The following is a 20,000-nucleotide window of genomic DNA, read 5'->3' as shown; positions in this document are numbered from 1 at the left end:
CCGCACCCGCAGGCACATCAGTGAGGACCTGGAGAACGAGCAGCACGAGCCTAGAGACGCGGACGATGTGAGTCTGAGAGTCACACTTTTTGCCCTGTGAGGGCCCGTGTGACAGGTCCATTTTGTGGCAGGTTGCCGAGCATTGTAAAGGCTAAAAGCAAGCAAAATGGATGGAGAGTAAAAACAGGAATGCTTGCTCTCGTCCCCAACAACAGACATGGGAGACGATCACGGAGGAGAGCGCTGTTGACTCCCTTAGCCAGTCCCTGCCAGGTCCGTCCTCGGCCACGCCTGGTGGACCGGAGTTCTCTGAGGAGATCAGCCTCCGCCTGTCACTCACCCCTGACTCCAATGGGGAGCTGCCTGGGCCCAGCTCTGCTGTGGTAAGCACCACGTCTGAAACCCAACCAACACTGGGACACAGAGCAGCTTTTACGTATCTTAAGAAAGATGGGGAGGACTTACTTAATCTTTGAAAACATTTCCAACTAGTAGCTATTAGAACTGAAACTCTGATCATGTGCTTTCAAACACACTATATCACTCCCCTGGGGAGAGTCGTGTTTTACCTCTAGTCAAAGAATCCAAAATGTAAAATAAATGAGCCCCATTGAATCAAGGGCTCTGTTAGATAAGGCTTCTCTTCTTAATGTGTGTCCTTCTATGTGTGTCTTCTCCGCTCCTCCCTCCCTCCCCATGCTGTCTCCAGCAGAGCCATCTCTCCTCCAGACTGCGTTCCTCCAGTATGACTGATGGCGTTAGTGAGCAGGTCCACCCACCCCCTCCAATGGTATGCCTTTCTGCTCTCCCGTTTTTCTCCTCCTCTCCTCTCCTTTCTCCCCCTCTCCTGTCCCCACACTGCCCTCAGCTCCTGATGATTCACTGGTGGACTGAGTAGAACACACTGCTAATATAGACAGACCTTAAGAGTTACAAGTGTCCTATTCACCTCAAGTCTCAAATCATTACCCATTTACACATATTCCATTCAGGGACATTAAAAAAATATACAACCATGCTTTTATAAAAACAACTTATTAACCAAAGCACCAAAAATGCGAAAAGTTTAAAGTATTCTTTAATAAGTTGTATTGTTAATCATTAGGAAGTAATAACTGATGCAATAGATGCAGGAGTGGGAGTCGGTTGAAGTGGTGGTTGGTAAGCGTCTCCTTTAAGATCATTTTTAGTAATGAGTGAGTCAACTGAGGGTGCAGCATTGGTTAGGGGTGCTGAGGCTTGGGTTAGCAGTAGCAGTAGCGGTAGCGGTAGCAGTAGCAGAGTGCTGAGGCTTGGGTTAGCAGTAGCAGTAGCGGTAGCAGTAGCGGAGTGCTGAGAGATCCAGAGCCATCCCAGTGGGAAAGGGCTGTGAATGGTAGCAGACGCGGCAGAGCTGTCACAGTGGAAGGCAGCCAGCCATGACTCACTTGGCCACACTTCACTGGTCACCTGACTGGTCAGCAGGCTTCACAGACTCAGACAGTGTGAGGATGTTTCACAGGAGGTAGGCATTCTTGCCACAGGATCCTTTCTGAGGTATAACAGCAATATGTATCTATATTTCGATATGACAATAGACTTAGAGCAATAGCTGAACTGAAGGATTACCTATATGGAAAATTATTTTGTTGTTCATCTTAGAAATCCCAAATAAGTTTCTTAGTTGTTTAGTTGTGTTCAGCTCTTTCAGGCATTAGTTACTACATATGTAGAACGAAAAGACCTCAGTTCCCCACAAACAGGTTTTTCTAGCTGGTGCCGCTGACCATTCTGAAGAGCTGTGAAAGCTGGAGTGCTAAAGCTGTGGGATGAAAATTGGCCTTAGGGCTTCTTGGAAGCACAAATGATTGATTTGTCATAGTCTTGCCGTACCTCATTGATATTTACAGAGTGGGTGGCATTAGCAGAGCAGAACAGTTTGTCACGGTCTGGTGTGTGTGTGTTTGTGCGCACTCATGCATCTGTGTGTGTGTGTTTGTGTGTGTGCGGGAAGTGACTTAAAATCATACTCTTGAGAAAGCAAATGGTATTAGTATAAGCAATGTGGCTGTAATTCCAGCGTTTGATGTGTGTGTGTGTGTGTGCGTGAGAATGGTATGAGAAGATGAGTGATTCAATTACAATGCAATTACAGTGTCTAACTGTAAGGAGGAGAATGAAATCTGAGCAAGACTGGGGCAATTACTGTGCCAATTGTCTTCCTGTCACTCCAAACCTCTCCAGTTAACCTCTTTGGCATGCATAATCACCCGTAATGACCTTTCTATGCTGCGCTGCTTCTGTGGCTGCTACAGAAACAGAGCAGGTTTACAATCAAATGTTATCATCTGGTGATTCATGGGCTAATTTCTCTCTGGAGTCTCACCAGCTTGTGTCTTGGAGCAAATCTTTCCTTTCCTCACGGTGTGCCCATGTGCACCTCGCTGCACAGTCCTGTTTGGCCTCCCTCACATCCCCTCCACCAATCAACCTCCCGCGCTCTCAAATCCTCCCCTGTCCTCACTACACACTTCATTTAAATCCTAATCTTAAAAACTGTGGGGGATAGTTTCCCAGACAGTGATTTAAGCCTTGTCCTTAAATGATTGGTGTGGGTTTTTTTGCTTCTTTGAAATCACACTCAGTCTTGGCTTAAGCTCTGTATGGGAAATCAGCTTTGCAAGATGCCCCTCAGTTTTTCCTCAAACTTGGACCCTCACCTCACACCTTTCCAATCACTACCCCAGGTTCTAATCCTAGCCCCATCTCCAGCCCCCTGCCTCTTGTGCGTTCCATCCCCCAATCCCTTTGGTCCCATTCCTAAACCAGCTGTTGTCTGCCAGCAGAGCGCCCAGGCCAGACGAAGCAGAGCTCAAACTGTCACAGGCGTTGAGGAGCCCATGGTAATATCCCTCTTCTTGCACACATCCCTGACCAGTGTCCACCACTACACACTTCCAGTGCTCATCCTTTTTTTCTTTCCTTTTTTTTTTCTTCTTTTTTTGTTGACATGACTGTGACATGCCTTCCTTTCTCCACAGTCAGTTTTATTTTCATACTATAAATCCCGCAAGAAAGGGGGTTCCAGGTTGTGGCGTACAGTAAAGATAAAGGTAACATCAGTGGTGTCATCCCCCCCCCCCCCCCCCCTGTTCCTGACAAAGCCCTGCTCAACCCCTGCACTTTTAAGTAGTGTGTGGCTCTAGTGGCCACCTGTGGATGTCACTTTGTCCCCTAGGAGTGAGGCTGTGTGTGTTGCTCCAGAGCAGTTGTGCATGATTGTCTTTTGAACATGTTACAGATCACTGGGCATCCTGTTCACAAGTGTGAAGTACACCATTTATTTCTGTACGTTACAGTTGTTGCTCACTTGTGTCGGTACCTGCATTCCTTTAAATCGTTTTGGTTTTCCCGTCATTTCAAGAGTGGTTTTATCTTGCATCCCTCTGGTCATTAACCACATTGGCACTAAACCTCATACACAGGGAAATCATCTACTTTTACAGGTCCATGTCAAAAATGTTTTACTACAAGAGTTTTTTGAGAACTATTCCACCAGGTTTGTAAGAAGGCCACACAGCTGCAGAACACAGATGGTTTTAGCCTGAACCCAGCTGTTCATCTCTGATTGGATGTGGTATTAGGGTGACATGAGATGGCTGCTTATGCATTATTTGACAGAATGAGTGTGTCCGCCCTGTGTACACCTCAAATGTTTTACAGTCATTCTTCTGAAAAACAACTTTTGTTTGATGCTTCTTGGAATGAACTGCATGCATTTGGTGATTTGTAGAGTGAAACTTGACCCATTTTCGTCCCAAGTTTAAGCATATTACTAATTCCATCATGTCTCTTTAATGATAAGTTTGGGCATAAGTAGACATATTGGAGAACTTGTTGCCCCTTTTCCCCTCTACTGTTATTCCTAATGAGCTGGCCTTCTTGGTCATGCCTGTATGGCTGTGTTGTGTGCTTGCTTCTGCGCTAATCTAACATGCCACTTGCCTCTTGCTGGCCCAGCCTCCATCATCAGCGGCTTATGCGCTGACCACCCCAGGCCTGCCCCCTGGCTGGGAGGAGCGGAAGGACGGCAAGGGACGCATGTACTATGTCAACCACAACATCCGCACCACCACCTGGACCCGACCCATCGCGCAGGTATACCCACCAAGCAGGCCTCTCACAGGCCGGCCTCTCAGACCAGGCCCAGGCTAACCCCAACCCATTGATGTTTTGGGACTGCATTTCACATTGGATCATTTTCCCTTCCTTGTTCTCTTTTCCTCTCTCTAAGTGTGTCTGTCAATGTCTTATTTTAGGCACTGAACGCAGCCCTTCACTGTCTATTGTCCCCATTGTTTGAAACAGAAACAGTTTCTGTTTTTATGATTTCTAACAAGTTTGAAATGAATCAACCATAAGATATGAATAAAAGACCACTGGAGAGAATAAGCTCATTTTCTGGTACGGTGTTGGGGCTTAGCTTCCATGCTTCCCTCCCGTTTTCTCTGACACTGTCATTTCTCTCCAAACTCTCTTCTAGGGGAGCATTCCGGTTGGTCCTCTCTGCAGTACTGTGCCTGTTCTGTGCCCTCTGTAATCCTTTTGCCCTCTCTTCACCGACTACATGCCTTATGTATTGTCTGGTTATATAGGGAAGGCCAGATAGACTTGAGTATGAGTACCTGCTTACTTAACCATATCTAGTATCCAGGCGCTTCTAGTCAGATTGAAATGGCTCTCCAATGATTGAATAGATTTCACTTGGCAGATATTTGATCAGGGCAGAAAAGACAGTATTATGTCCCATAGTTTCAGTTGGTGCCAACACCAATGTGTGAGGGAAGCTTTATGTATTTTCACGAGAGTTACACAGTAGACCTTTAAATTGATCGGCACAACCAGATTTAGCAGTCTATAGTTCTTCAGCCTACCTTCCCTTCACCCTCATGTCTTATTCCTTCAGATAGGCGTTTTCTGCCTGTCTGGAGAGTGCTCTTCTCTCTCGTCCGCTCTGGCCTTCCCTTTCATTAGCGCCTCCTGCAGAAGAGCTGCTGCCGCCCGTGGTGAAGTGCTCCTCTTTAACGGCTCCCTCTCCCTCTGCCAGAACACAGAAGAAGGTGCCAGCAGCTCGGCTGGAGCAGGGACCAGTGGGGGCGCCACCCCCTCCCCCGGCGGGGCCAGTGGGGGCCACCTGAGCGAGCCCCAGATGCGCCGGCCCCGGAGTCTCAGCTCCCCCACCGTCACCCTCTCCACTCCACTGGAGGTGAGGGCAGTCTCTCCCCTCCTCCTCCTCCTCCTCCTCCCTGTTCCTTCCTCACTCTACCCCCCATCTTTCCCCCACCGTCACCCTCTCCACACCACTGGAGGTTAGGGCAGTCTCTCCCCTCCTCCCCCACCGTCACCCTCTCCACACCACTGGAGGTTAGGGCAGTCTCTCCCCTCCTCCCCCACCGTTACCCTCTCCACTCCACTGGAGGTCCCCTCCTCCTCCTCCTCCTCCTCCTCCTCCTCTGTTTTCCCGTTCCTTCGTTGTCGTCGTCCCCCCCCTGCCATCTCTCATCTAACTGATCTTGTCATGCCTTCTCTCCCCGTTTCCTTCTGCTCACATCAGGTTCTGCCATTCTGCTGTTGTGTCGTGTCCTGTTTTTCTTCCCTTGTAACAGCCCCAGTGTCCTCATCTCTATTTCTCCCTCTGTAGAGTCCATTCACTGTGTTTGTGTGTGTGTCATATCTCTCTACTTTGTCATTGGAGGACTGTCTGACTGAAACATACTTTGAGTACCACTACTACTTACCTGTAGTTCCACTGTCATCAAAAATGTCTTTCTGTCGTTGTGGATGCCATTTTGTGTGTGTGTACATAGTGTTGCTGTCATCAGGAGGAAAACCAGCAAATAAATGAAGGTGTATTAATGCTGTTTTCACTGTCAGAAAAGTAGTAATAGTAAAAGTAGACAACATGTCCTATGCCCTCACTCTAACATATCCTTTCTGACATAGAGAAACCATAACAAACCTCCAGAGTTGTTTTTTCCCCCAGTGTTTTTGTGTTGGTAGACATGCCAGATACCCAAATGAACGTGTGGAAGCACTAAAAAAATTATAATTTTCATAATATGTCCCCTTAGGGCAACATGTCCTATGCCCTGACATAACGTTTAGCACTTTAATCTGTGATGTCCATTAACATTAGCATCAGCTCCTGCAGATGTAACACACTACCACTTAGACAGTTGTGCAGAACACTGTAGGAGACAGCATGATTGTGGTTTTGTATCTGGGATCTGTTTGCAATATTCAGGCAACAGAGAGAGAGCTTGTTTTAACAAGAGGCTTACTTTTTTAGACTGTATTGGTGAGAAGGTTTGGGGTGGTTTGTCCATGTAATGCGGCTGTTTGTATTGACGGAGAGAGTAGAGTTTGTGGTTAATGTGTAATGGACCGTGTGGATGTGATTAGTGCCCCCTGCGTTACCTGACCTGAATAGGTTAGGATCACATACCCGAGTTGATAATGCAGTCTACTCCTCAGTAGCTCTCTCTGTTTAACCCTCTGTTTAGTTGGACCTGGAGATGTTTCTCTTGTCTCCCTGCCCTCACTGTGGACTGTTATTCTCATGAAGTGATCTCTGGACATGCTGGATGGATAATGTGCATTGGTTCTTCCTTGGGCATGAGAAGGGCATGACCTCGTGGGTGATGTTGCATCATGGTGATGAAGTCAGTTTAGCAGCTGTTGTGGATATCAAGTTAGATGCACTCATCACTTGTGTGTCTGTGTAGTGTGTGTGTGGTTGTCTGTGTGTTTTGTATGTGTTGGTGTAGTGTGTGCGTGTGTTTGTGAGTGTGTGTGTGTGTGTGTGTGTGTGTGTGTGTGTGTGTGTTTGTTGGTCTAGTGTGTGTGTTTTGTATGTGTTAGTGTAGTGTGTGCGTGTGTATGAGTGTGTGTGTGTGTGTGTGTGTGTGTGTGTGTTTGTTTGTGTGCACACTTGGTTGCTCGCTTAGGCAAATGTTTCTGGTGGCACTCATTCACTCACGGTATCCAAAGCTTGCACAGTGGCTTTCTGGGAAGGTCTTACTCTCTTCTTTCCTAAGCGAAGGTCAAATAGCCCTAAAAGAGGACCCTCAGGTCTTAATATTTTAATCCCCAGGCGTTCCTTTTTCTAATTCCGGGTATTTCACTCTTTCATGCATACTTCTTTTTCATGGATATTTGTTCCTACTGTAGGACATTGCCTGTGTGAGCCTCATTGTCTTGAGAACCCTGTGTCTTACTGAAGGAAGGCCCAGCCAGACAGGCAGGCGGGCTTAGGTGCTGGTCTGAGCATTGGGTGTCTGATTGGTAATGAGCGTGGGCAGTGCCATTTCATCTTTTGCCACACAGTACTGATTGTCATCACAACCATTAAGCCTAATTAACACGATCGGATGCATGTCAAAACATGTGTGGCAGTAATGAGGGTCTTCCAGTGAGTAAGACAAGGAATCAGGTGTTGCCATACCAACATTGCTTTTTTTGTGGCTTGCCATTCAAGTTGGGTTGAGTTGTTTATTTTTTAACTTGAGCTGAAATCTGAAACATGTTACTGTTCAATATTTAGGCAGCTCGGAAATAATGTAAGGGTCACACAATGCACCCATATCTACATGAAATGAGTTTAATTACTGAAATACAAAAAAAACCTCTTAATTACTGAAATACTAAAATGTCCAAATGCAGTTCTGATGAAGTGGAGAAATGTCTTTGAAGTTTACTCAATATTCAGAGGCCCCCCAAGGCAGTCTTAAAGAGGAAAGAATGGCCTTCCAGCGCCACAATTCTCAAGGCCACTGAGGCGATTACACAGCTGGGAGGGGACGGAAACAACTGATAACCCTGCTGTTGTATTTTTAACTTTTGGAAGAGGCAGCGTGTGTCCGTCTTGAGAGAGCCCACCTCTTACCTTAGTAATTAAAGAATAGAGAGAGAGAGAGAGAGAGAGAGAGAGAGAGAGAGTGTGCCAGAGAAAGGCAGAGAGATGGTTGAGGTGCATAAAGGTGAAATCCCCTCTGGTAATTAACAGTTTACTCAGGATTACAGAAAGTTTTCCAAAGTGCTAAAAGTTTTTGTGTAACACTCCTGATGTACAGTAATTGTCATGAGATTTCACTCTCTATGAGGCCATCGGGAAACTTCAGCTAACTTTCCTGCACCTATAAACCTTCTTTTTTCCCAGGGGGCCAATAACATTCAGGTACGTCGAGCTGTGAAGGACACCGTGTCCAACCCCCAGTCACCGCAGGCCTCTCCCTTCAGCTCACCCAAGTCTACGGCCAAGACTCCCCAGAGCTTCCTACCGCCCGGCTGGGAGATGAGGATCGCCCCCAATGGACGGCCGTTCTTCATTGATCACAACAGCAGGGTCACCACCTGGGTAAGGCCTATCTGTCCTATCATCCCAAACACCACAGCGTTACCTTTCAGCCCCTTCATCGGTCTGGAGCCACACATTCACAGCACTGTGCGTACTCCATTTCATCGCTGTCTTCACCATATTCAGAACCCCCAACAATGGCTGGAATGTTCATGTCCTATACAGATATGCACAACTATTAAGTGTTCCTCTTGTGAATTAGATATAAACATGTTTACTAGATGGCAACAAGAGTGAAGGCTGTGGAATTCATCATCAACTTCAGCAGTCAGTGAAAAAAAGCCAATAAGAATTATTAATGAACTGTTAAAAAGTCAGGACTTTGAAATCCTCAAAACATTGCATTCTTCTTCCTCGAGATGTGTGAGAACATTGACATAATCTCGTGGGTGTTTTTGAGTTTGGGTTGCCTGTGCGCTGTTTTTTGGGAAGTTTGGGAAGCTTTGGGTGTGTTGTTTTGCTGTTTGTGGAGATTGCCTGTGTGTTGATGTCCGTTGGATAAGTGAGGTTCCCACGCTGGTCTGCCTGCATGAGCCGCAGGCAGCTAGCAGCTGATGGAGGAGTGGATCTGCTGAGCTGGCGAGATCTCTGAGAACAGCTCTTTGGTGTCAGCGTGCCGTTGGACAGGTGGACCGGCTCTCAGCACAGTGCAGGGGAATCCCTGGGCCTTGGAGCGTTGGGGGATGTATTGTTGATGTATTTAAGTCCCTCACTGGCAGACTGGTACGTGTTCAGTGCTCTAAAGCGGGGGACTTCCAATAGGGTTTGGAATTCAATTAGACTGAATAGTTGTGACTTCTCCACATTCTGGTTTTGATTCTTGATCCAATCACACATTTTCTACAAAGCCAACATCCCCCAACAAACCGTATCGTACAGCACAGCACCTTTATGAGCATCCGGGTTGAATGAGATTAAATGCTCCATGGACCTTTAGCTTTAATCCAGGGCAGCAATTAGAAGGAGGACAGGAAATCATTATTTATCCTATGTCATATCTCAGAAATGTCGTGAAGCGAACCTCATAGATAGTGTGCCTTCATGTATCCTGCTGAAACTACAAATTATGCGTTAGCCAGATCGCCACTCCTTTTGTTTCAGCAAACAGTAAGGAACCCGGTATCAAAATAAACCTATTTCTGCAACGATTAAGCTTCTTACCACATTAGCTGCGTTGCTGATCGATCTGTTGAGGGGTAATATGCTGTCTAGGCTGACTGTTTTATATCTCATGTTGTTGATTAATGCAATACTGATGACATTATCCAGCATCTGTAGGAAAACTATTCAGGAAATTTGTTAAGCATTATTGATTTGTTCATAACGATAGATTTTCTAATAGTATTTGGGTCAGACAGATTTCTCTTTTTGGCAAATTTAATCAGTTATAAGGTCAGGTGACCATTGTCATGACGTGTTAAACACTTTTCACTTGTCAAGCTGCAGTTTAGGTTTTTGTGAAATACTTTTGTCAAAGTTAAAACTAACCTACAGATAAAACCACAAAAGATTTTCTGACTGTACGAACTGGTTCTCCAAACAAAAAGAATGTTATATTTATGTGTTTGTGCTAGAGTTGAAATGGCAAGTCTTAGCTTTTGAGGTGGAGTAATATTGACATTACCTGTATTAGAAGACAGACTGGAACAGAAAGACTGCTACTGTATAAGTGTGTAACGGCCAACGCCTACACGCTCACGTAAACACCTTCGGAGAAGAGTGTAGGTAAAGTGGACTTCATGAAGCTATAATATAAATGGTCATATTTTATATGGTTAGATTCTGACACCTGGTGTTTGGTATGGGTATTGCAGGCTCTGTCAATTCCCATGTGGTCGAATTCCAACAACACAAGAGTTGCTTTGTTTGCCTTTCTGTGTCCTTGTCTTTGTGGAGGCAGTATTGAACAGAGGGCCATTTAATTACTAATAGAAACATTGATTTGTTTTAAGTATTGTTCAATTTGCAGTGCTTTTGCTGCTACCCCTATTTCTCATTGGGGACAAAATAGTGTTGTGCTAGTTCTTAAGGATGAAAGGAGTTTGTTTACCAGGCTTTGACAAGGTAAAGTGCCTTGCAATGTAACCCTCCATGAACGTCATCACCATGATCTCAATTACATCAGATACTTAAACATATTTTCCTGATCATTATTTTTATTGTGAACATATGTGGTCTAGTATATTTCCATAGGCATTATACGTTATTTGTCCACTAACATTCAAATAAACTACTTGTGTAAGTAGTTAAACCCCTGTTATTTTGAGTTCCATATTAAGGTAGACAACACATTATTTACAAATGTTACTGAGGTGCCCCTTATTTGACCAAAGCTGATAATAATTATGTAGATCACCCTCTGTATATAAAACCATTGTTTCAGAAGATCCATACTTAGGTATGCGTGGAGGTTGCATAAAATGTAGGAGAAGGTTTAACTGGTCACCCTAGGCATGAGGCTAAAGCAACGCTGAAGTTGCTCAAAAACAGTTAAGGGAATATTCTAGAATGGCTTACTGAAAGCCTTGATCAAAATCTTACTGAGAATATGTGGCACCACAGTCTAGGACTGCCATCACTTCAACGTAGATGTTCTAAATAGATTCTGGTGAGAAGAATGAGGGAAATGCAATGAGGGACACGAACACCTCAGCATACTTAAGTTAGTTAAGTTATTGCAGCAAAGGGGATCTCTAACAAGTATTAATCTATCTAGATTAAATACTAATGCAAGCAGAACAATTTAGTTTTTAATTTATTTATTTAGAGGTTATTTTGTCTTAAGAAATATACCACAGGTTAAATGTTCACAATCAAAATGCTGATTAGGGACATATGGGCAAGTATCTTTTTTAAATCAGAAAATGGTGATAGCCTTCATAGGGGAAGAATACTTTTGCCAGCCACTGTATACATGCCAAATACTATGTTGCTCCAGTTTACTTTGTAAAGATGAATGTCTTCATGAAAGCTTTTATGCAAATATGCATTTCTGAAGTATTTATCTGAGTAGGTATAAAAATGTCTGTATGAGTTCTGTTATCTTCTGTATCCCCTTGCCATTCATTTTGGTTTCTTTAGGTGAATTGAATCTTGGGATTGCTATCTGAATATTATACTTAAGGCCTCAAGGCAACAGGGAGCTTTGTTGGTAAACCCCTCTCCCCTTTCCCTCTCCCACTCAGCCACTTACCCCAGGGTTGTTTGTGTTTCCTTTCAGGAGGACCCACGCCTGAAGTACCCAATCCACATGAGGACAAAAGCATCCCTGGACCCTGGTGACCTTGGCCCGCTTCCAGTGAGTATGAAAAGAGAACCACATTTCCCACACTCCCACATTGGCTCAAGACCTGGTCTATTGCCACTGTCTGCCATACCCTATGGGTCAGGGTAGCCTTTCACCAGTATTGCAGACTGCACCTTTAATGATCTGGCAAAGAGGGCTACACCATAAGGATCTATGCAGGAGAATATTACCAATTAATTTAAGGTCTTACAGATGTGCAGAAAAATTACCTGAAGAGGCTGAGCTACTAGACTTCTATACTAGTGTGTGTTTGTGTGATCAACTTTTCTTCTGGGGGTGGGATTTCATTTATCTATCTATCTTTAGTGTGTGTGTGTGTGTGTGTGTGTGTGTGTGTGTGTGTGTGTGTGTGACAAGAAATCACATTATCACTGTAATGTCTAGGGTTGTGATTTCCACCCAGAGAGCAGAAAGCTGGGGCCATTTTCTTCATGTCCAGAGTGACTAAGTAAATTATGGCTTGTTGTGTGTGGGTTTGGTTCCATTCATACCACACTGATAGTCTCTTAAGTGCCACATTTCAACCATTCCTGATTTCAGGGCCATAATTTGCACTTGGGTTTCCAGTCTCTGGATGCTATATTTATGTCCAGTTTGTCATCTGTAGTATAGCTTAAGAATCCAGCCAATCACAGACGTTGCTATGATCCCATGCTGAATGCATATGAGCCTGCATTGGAGCACCAGTGCTCTACAGTTATGAGAGAGAATGGCTTTTTTCAAAATGTTTTTTTTTTTCTTTCTCGTCTTTGGTTCTTTTTCAAAGCGCTTTTTTAAGCCACACAGAAATGTAACAATGTAAGACAGGGGCATGCTAGCAGACATGGACAGGCAATGAAATCCGTTATCGTCCTAGAGAAGAAGCTGACCTGAAGACAAGCAGTTCACCAAACAGATTAAATCACATTGAACTCGAGCAGTATACTGATATTTTAGGATGACACTTTTAAATGATCTTCACTTTCAAAGCAGCAGTCTCTCACAGTCAGGTGGTGTTTCTTTTATTATTTTTGTATGTATGTATGTGTGTGTGTGTGTGTGTGTGTGTGTGTGTGTGTGCGTGTGTGTGTTTGCTTTTTCTCTGTTCTTTCCGTGGCGTGTGGGACGGCGGTTTGACCCGCTGCGTGGCGCGGGGTGGCGTTTGGCCGGTAGAATCTTCCAGAGGAGGTTGGTGCTGGTTTGCAAGCTCAGCCTCCCTCTGCCTGCTCTCTCTGTCTTTCTTTCTTTCTTTCTTTCTTTCTTTCATTCTCTCCCTCTCCCTCTCAGTCTTTCTCTCCGACTGCTTGCAGACCGGACTCTCATAACTGGCATGGTTCTGACTCCGTCCCCATCAGCTCCCCACTCCCTCACCCCTCCCCTCAATCGTGCTCCGCCCCTGCTTGACATTGGCCCATCCCCCTGGCCCCCTCCATCACCCCCCTTCCCCACCACACATCTCCATTCTGCTCCATCCATTCCTCAGCTCCAGTTGAGCCTGGAATCTTCCCTTGATTGCGACTGCACCGCGTGCCGTGCCCCCAAACTACTCCCCAAACCACTCCCCCCCCCACACACACACACACCCTAGTCCCTGCCAGTAGTGGGGAGGTGTGTCGTCTCCTGGGAGACTGCGGCCCGTGTGTTTGTGATGTGACACACTGGGTGGCTCTGGTGTTTTGTGTCTGGTCAGGTCAGGTCAGGGCCCCAACTGGCCTTCTGAGCTGGGGGCACAGCCTGAGGGGGGTGGGGTGTACCGTGCAGCATGCCAAGGCAGCAGCTAGGCCAGATTCCACCCCTCCCGAAGGGGCTGTGGCAGCGGGCGGCCTCTCTCCCTGGCTGCAACGGGGATTGGGGAATGGTGGGTAGGAGGTAGAGATAGTGAGGGAGAGACAGGGGTGCTTGTGGTTTTGCATGTGAGTGGAATTTTGTTGTCTACCCCTTTACACATCAAATGAAGTATTTAATGCTGTTGTGCGTATTGTGTATATTCTCTCTCTCTCTCTCTCTCTCTCTCTCCCCCCTTATCTCTCTCTCTCTCTCTCTCTCTCTCCCTCGCTCTCCCTCTCTCTTGTACTATGTGTGTGTTTTGTATTTGAGAGGTGCCATTGCTGACTCTTCTCTCTGCTCTGTAGCCTGGATGGGAGGAGCGTGTGCATGCCGATGGAAGAACCTTCTACATCGACCACAGTAAGAACAACAACCTCTCTTCCTTCTACATACACCCTCTCCATGTCACCCTGGAGAACAGATGCTTTATAATCCCCCTCTTCCATCCTTCTCATTGAGTTTTCCCCTTCCCTTTCCTGAGCCCTCTCCAGCGCTGGTGTATGCCTCTCTCTTTGCACTCATCTCTCAGCCTTCAGTCCTCGTGTGACATATTTAAAAGCGGTTTGACGTTAGAGAGCGAGAAGGAGGGAACATAAGGGGAAGGATTGAGAGAGTTCGAGCAGAACAGGAGCCTCAAACAGAGAGGAAAGTGAGGACGTAACTTTAGAATTTGATATTTGAGAAGGGAGAAGGGGAGACTCCATGGAAGAGCCTGAGTCAGGTGCATCTCATTGGCAGGGCAGAATCAATAGCTTAGGCCTCGTGGGAATGGGAATGGGTTTGAGCGATCAGGATTCACAGCATCTATTATTGAAGGCTGACATGGGAAGAGGTGCTGTCACTTACACCGACACGTGTCAAACTACATGACCCATCTTTATACCAGTCAATAAACCTGTTGGACTAACTACTCTGTATGTGTGTGCGTGTGCGTGTGCGTGTGTGTGTGTGTGTGTGCGTGTGCGTGTGTGTGTGCGGGTGCGTGTGCGCGTGTGCGTGTGCGAGTGCATGTGCGTGTGCGTGTGCCTGTGTTGAGCTGTGAGACTGTGTGATGAGGTTCTGTTATGGGCTGTCATATTTAATCCTCTCTCCTTCCAGACACCAGAAATACGCAGTGGGAGGACCCTCGCCTCCAGAGCCCTGCCATCACAGGCCCTGTGAGTTTCTCTCCCCTAAGTGATTCAGGAACCTCGAAACCTTTAGCTGAGTGGAATTGTCGTACATAGTCCAGAAATGTCTGTTTCTATTCTATGACGCAATCTCAGATGAGTTTCACTCACTATCTGTCTTTTCCCATAATGCTCTTCTTCCAGGCTGTGCCATACTCAAGAGAGTTCAAACAGAAATACGATTACTTCAGAAAGAAGTTAAAGAAACCGGTAAGACCCCTGCCTTTTACACGACTTAGTCGTGGGGCTTCGTATGAACCTTTCACTGTCAGTGTTCTTGTATTTCTTTACACTTTGTGATTTCATCTCTGTTCAAGAAGTGTGAACATGGCATGCATTGCTAAGCAGCTGGCCTTACACTGCGTAGTTATAGCCAATTCCATTTGTTATCTACGGTTTTATTTCTCCTAGTCTATTATGTTCTCTTGTCTTATATATTTTACTTATTTTATTTCTTTTAAAAATCCCTTCTGTCTGCTTTCCCCCTTACACACAAACCTTTTCCACTCTCCCCCATTCTCTGTTTCTCTCCCATTCCCAATTTGTATTCAGGCGGATATCCCCAACCGCTTTGAGATGAAGCTCCACAGAAACAACATCTTTGAGGAGTCATATCGGCGCATCATGTCGCTGAAGCGACCGGACATCTTGAAGGCGCGCCTGTGGATAGAGTTTGAGTCTGAAAAGGGTCTGGACTATGGCGGTGTGGCCCGTGAGTGGTTCTTCCTGCTCTCCAAGGAGATGTTCAACCCCTACTACGGCCTCTTCGAGTATTCAGCCACGTGAGTGTTGGGTGCCAACTGCCCCATGTAGAGAAAGGTTGAATGTTTGACCTTCTAAATTAATTTTGAAGATAGACCAAACCATGTCGGCGGATCAGAGGAAAACATGTTGTAGCAACATCTTATGACTGATTTTGTGTAAATAGCTTCTATATGCCATTATATATAAGCCAAAAAAATATCATTAAGATTGGCCATTCACACCGGCATGTATCGGCTGCTGAATTATGATTGGCTATTGGCAGCCATTTTGTTGAGGAAGCCAATTGGAACTTTAGGAGATCTGTGCAAATGTAGCCAACTATAAGCATACAAAATATCAACATTTTACCTTCAGCAGTTCTTGAGATATTGAAAAGTGTCAGTTATAACGCCCCCTATGGACACATTTTGCTTTGAACAGTATCCACCAGATGGCACCACTCTACAATTGAATTGTAATGAAGGTAGTGCACTCCGGGAGGCCAGTTTGCCATCAAAATGTAGTACATTTTGGCAAAACGGTTTTCAAGCTGTTGCCCAAAAAATGCTTAGAGCCTACCTCACTTCAGGGGGCGATAGCACCATCGGACATTCACACCTAGGGACACAAACCTTACAGTCTGTATCTGCCATGTGGGGCTACAACCATTCCAAGTTTCATGTGAATTACTGAAGTCTTAATTACTGAAGTCGTATATGATTTCGCCGACCAAAAATAATAATAATAATAATAATAATAATAATAAAGCAGTAATAATTACACACCTATTATGGTGTTTTCTATATCTTCCTGTAGCAAGCATACTGGACACATGTTTATTGGATTGATTACACTGACATTGTTTTTTTCCCTGATTCTTCTCTTATATCCAAGCACCTCAGGCAAGTGTTCTACAACAAAGTTTTTTTATTGTAGTTCCGAGTAATGGACTCAAGAGAACTTAAAGAAAATAAATAAATAAAAACAGAAACAAATGCATCCCTTACTGTGGGAAGTCTGCGTCTTTCCATCGATTCACTCTCTCTTTCCTGAAGCTGTAGGAACTGATCACAATGAGACTGCCAAGCTGTTTCCTCTCTCTCTCTCTCTCTCTCTCTCTCTCTCTCTCTCTCTCTCTCTCTCTCTCTCTCTCTCTCTCGCACACACCTACACCCACACCCACACTCACATATACAGTCCTGCTCACCATTATTGGCACCCCTAGTGAATATGAGCAAACAGGCTATGAAAAAATACGTCTTTGCTGTTTATCCTCTTGGTCTTTCACTCAAAATATTTACAAAAATCTTACCTTTTCATTGAAGTAAAATTTTTGAAGAAAAAAAACGGTTGACATTAAATAAATATTTTTCCCCAAAACATGTGTGCCACAATTATTGGCACCCATAGAAAAATCTCATAATTGAAATCTAACTGAAGTATATTTCCAGTCATGTTTTACATTTTTAAGTTCACCTGTTTGATTAGGAACTCTTAAGAGGTCAACCATGACTTCCTGTTCCACTAGCGTACAAATATGAAGTGACACAGGCCAAATTCCATTAGTCATTCATCACTATGAGAAAGACCCAAGAACACAGTGACGATGTGCAATGAAAAGTTGTTGAGCTGCACAAATCAAGAAAAGGACACAAAAAAATCCCTAAACAGTTGAAAATACGCATTTCCACTATCATGGAAATAATAAAGAAGTTTAAAGCGACAGGAGATGTTAAAAATCAGCCTGGAAGGCTACCTGTGTGTACATTGACCCCACGCACCGTGAGGAGGATGGTTCCACTGACAAAATAATCTCCAAGGATCACAGCTGGAGAATTTGCAGACATTAGTTTAGTCTTGGGGTCAGAAAGTCTCCAAAGCTACCATCAGACGCTACCTACATCACCACAGGTTGTTTTAGAGGGTTGCCAGAAAAAAGCCTCTGCTGTCAATCAACAACAAACTAAAGTGCCTACAGTTTGCCAAATGTAAGTCAGACTTTCAATGGTACCAAGTTATATGGTCAGATGGGACCAAAATAAAGCTTTTTGGCAACAAACAACAAAGTTTGGTTTGGCGTAGACAGAAAGATAGCCATACAGAAAAGCACCTCATACCCACAGTGAAGTATGGTGGCGAATCTTTGATGTTGTGGGGCTGCTTTTCTTCCAAAAGCCCTTGACATCTTGTTAGGATACATGGTATCATGGACTCCATCAAATACCACCAGATATTAAATGAAAACTTAGCAGCCCCCTCCAGTAAGCTTAAATATGGGCCGTGGTTGGACCTTCCAGCAGGCCCATGATCTGAAGCATACCTCAAAATCAACATAAAAATGGTTCACCGACCGCAGAATAAAGGTTTTGCCATGGCCATCACAGTCCCCTGACCTAAACCCCATAGAAAATCTGTGGGATGAGCTGAAGCCGAGTCTACAAGCATTGACCTCAGAATCTGAAGGATCTGGAGAGATACTGCATGTAGGAATGATATCAGATTCCGTGCCATGTGTTCACCAACCTCATCACGCATTATAGGAGAAGACTCAGAGCTGTTATCTTGGCAAAGGGAGGCTGCACAAAACATTTCATTAAGTGGTGCCAATACCTGTGGCACACATGTTTTGGAGAATAATATTTTTTTAATGTCAACATATTTTTTTTCTTTCAATTATTTTACCTCAATGAAAAGGTAAGATTTGTATGAATATTTTGAGTGGAAGACTAAGGGGATATACAGCAAAGACATATTTTTTCATAGCCTGTTTGCTCATATTCACTAGGGGTGCCAATAATGGTGAGCAGGACTGTATGAGCATAACAATGAGACTGCCAGGCCGTTTCCACTGCATCTCAGGGGTGCTGCTCATATATGGGTCTCAGACATTGCACCTTTCCTCTGCATGACTGATGGAGATGGATGTGGTGCTTAGATGATGGATGGATCCGAGAAAAACAGTGTGGTGGCGCCGTTTCCCACACGCTCTAAGTGTTCAGCCACTCCACTTGCAGAGGCTCTCTCTCTCTCTCCCTCTCTCTCTCTCCCTCTCTCTCTCTCTCTCTCTCTCTCTCTCTCTCTCTCTCGTGGCTGCACCCAGCTGAGCTCAGGAAGTCTGCTAGAGGGGCCCATCAGAACTGTAGTTAAAAGTAGTTTTAAAGAGCTTTCTTTGTCAGAATATATATTGCCTTACACGACCAGTAAGCCCTTCCCAAGGGTCAAAGGTCACTGCCTTTTTCTCTCATGACTCACCAATGAAATGGATTCTCCGTAGTCTCCTTGCTGTTGTTTGACTCCTGTGTTTCCTGCGCTGTGTTCCAGAGATAATTACACCCTGCAGATCAACCCCAACTCAGGCCTCTGTAACGAGGACCACCTCTCATACTTCAAGTTCATTGGACGCGTGGCAGGCATGGCTGTGTACCATGGGAAGCTTTTAGACGGTATGTATTTAGAAATATTTCAAAGAGTTTCTTTTTATTCCCCACATACACTCAAATCTAATGTAATAAATGAAATGGTTCTCTCATGATAAAGTGTGTCTACTTATTACACACATGTACTCAAATCTAATCTAATCTAATAAATCAATGCTTCTGTCATGATATTGAGTTTCTATTATTCCACACATATACTCAAATCTAATCTAATCTAATAAATCAATGCTTCTGTCATGATATTGAGCCTCTATTATTCCACACATATACTCAAATCTAATCTAATGTAATAAATCAATGCTTCTGTCATGATATTGCCCCAGGCTTCTTCATCCGCCCCTTTTATAAGATGATGCTGGGGAAACAGATCACACTGAAGGATATGGAGTCTGTGGTAAGCTGACACAGCAGCTCAGACATACTGTCTGACTCCTCTGGAGTACTTGTGCTAGTCATTTAAAGAGGCTTATGTTTCAATACTTGTGCAGTGAAACGTTTGTGGCATGGTGGCTCAATGACTGTCTCTGTGTGCATCTGTAGGATAGTGAGTACTACAACTCCCTCAAATGGATCCTGGAGAATGATCCCACTGAACTCGACTTGCGGTTTTGTATTGATGAAGACAACTTTGGCCAGGTACACACACACACACACACACACACAGAGAGAACGCACCCTTGCATGCACTTCATAGTGTTCAAACAAACACACGTACATACAGTACCAGTCAAAGGTTTGGACACACCTTTTCATTCAATGGTTTTTCTTTTTGCTTTTATTGTTTTCCGTTTAAGTGGTAGATTAATACTGAAGACATCAAAACAATGAAAGACCACATATTAAATTATGTAATAAACAAAATTAAACAAACCAGAATATATTTAATATTTTAGATTCTTCAAAGTAGCCACCTTTTCCTTTGATGACAGCTTTGCAAACTCTTGGCATTCCCAGAGGTGCTGAGCACTTGTTGGCTGCCTTTCCTTTACTTTGCGATCCAACTCATCCCAAACCATCTCAATTTGGGTTTAGGTCAGGTGATTGTGGAGACCAGGTCATCTGATGCAGCACTCACTCTCCTTTTTGTTCAAATTGCCATTACATAGCCTGGAGGTGTGTTAAGGGTCATTGTCCTGTTGAAA

At 44.5% G+C, this 20,000-nt stretch overlaps 1 protein-coding gene across 11 annotated transcripts in view; it reads left to right on the top strand.

Annotated features, from left to right (window-relative positions):
* Positions 1-20,000, top strand: part of nedd4l (NEDD4 like E3 ubiquitin protein ligase) — an 86,622-nt gene that overhangs the window by 59,375 nt on the left and 7,247 nt on the right. For 7 of the 11 annotated variants that reach the window (XM_080847718.1, XM_080847727.1, XM_080847724.1 and 4 more), the window contains 13 exons: positions 1-67; positions 216-383; positions 710-790; positions 5,087-5,245; positions 8,198-8,395; positions 11,616-11,693; positions 13,814-13,868; positions 14,607-14,665; positions 14,822-14,887; positions 15,230-15,459; positions 18,743-18,864; positions 19,182-19,252; positions 19,399-19,494. The exon at positions 1-67 is cut by the window's left edge and continues 69 nt beyond it. In XM_080847718.1, the coding sequence (XP_080703844.1) occupies positions 1-67; positions 216-383; positions 710-790; positions 5,087-5,245; positions 8,198-8,395; positions 11,616-11,693; positions 13,814-13,868; positions 14,607-14,665; positions 14,822-14,887; positions 15,230-15,459; positions 18,743-18,864; positions 19,182-19,252; positions 19,399-19,494 (1,450 nt within the window). The remainder of the gene's footprint in view (positions 68-215; positions 384-709; positions 791-5,086; positions 5,246-8,197; positions 8,396-11,615; positions 11,694-13,813; positions 13,869-14,606; positions 14,666-14,821; positions 14,888-15,229; positions 15,460-18,742; positions 18,865-19,181; positions 19,253-19,398; positions 19,495-20,000) is intronic. The other 4 variants (XM_080847722.1, XM_080847720.1, XM_080847726.1 and 1 more) reach the window with 3 other exon arrangements.

The sequence above is a fragment of the Sprattus sprattus genome, assembly GCF_963457725.1.
Source record: "Sprattus sprattus genome assembly, chromosome: 11".
NCBI classification, from domain to species: domain Eukaryota; kingdom Metazoa; phylum Chordata; class Actinopteri; order Clupeiformes; family Clupeidae; genus Sprattus; species Sprattus sprattus.
Note: the sequence above shows the minus strand (reverse complement) of the source record. Positions and strands in the feature narration are given on the sequence as shown.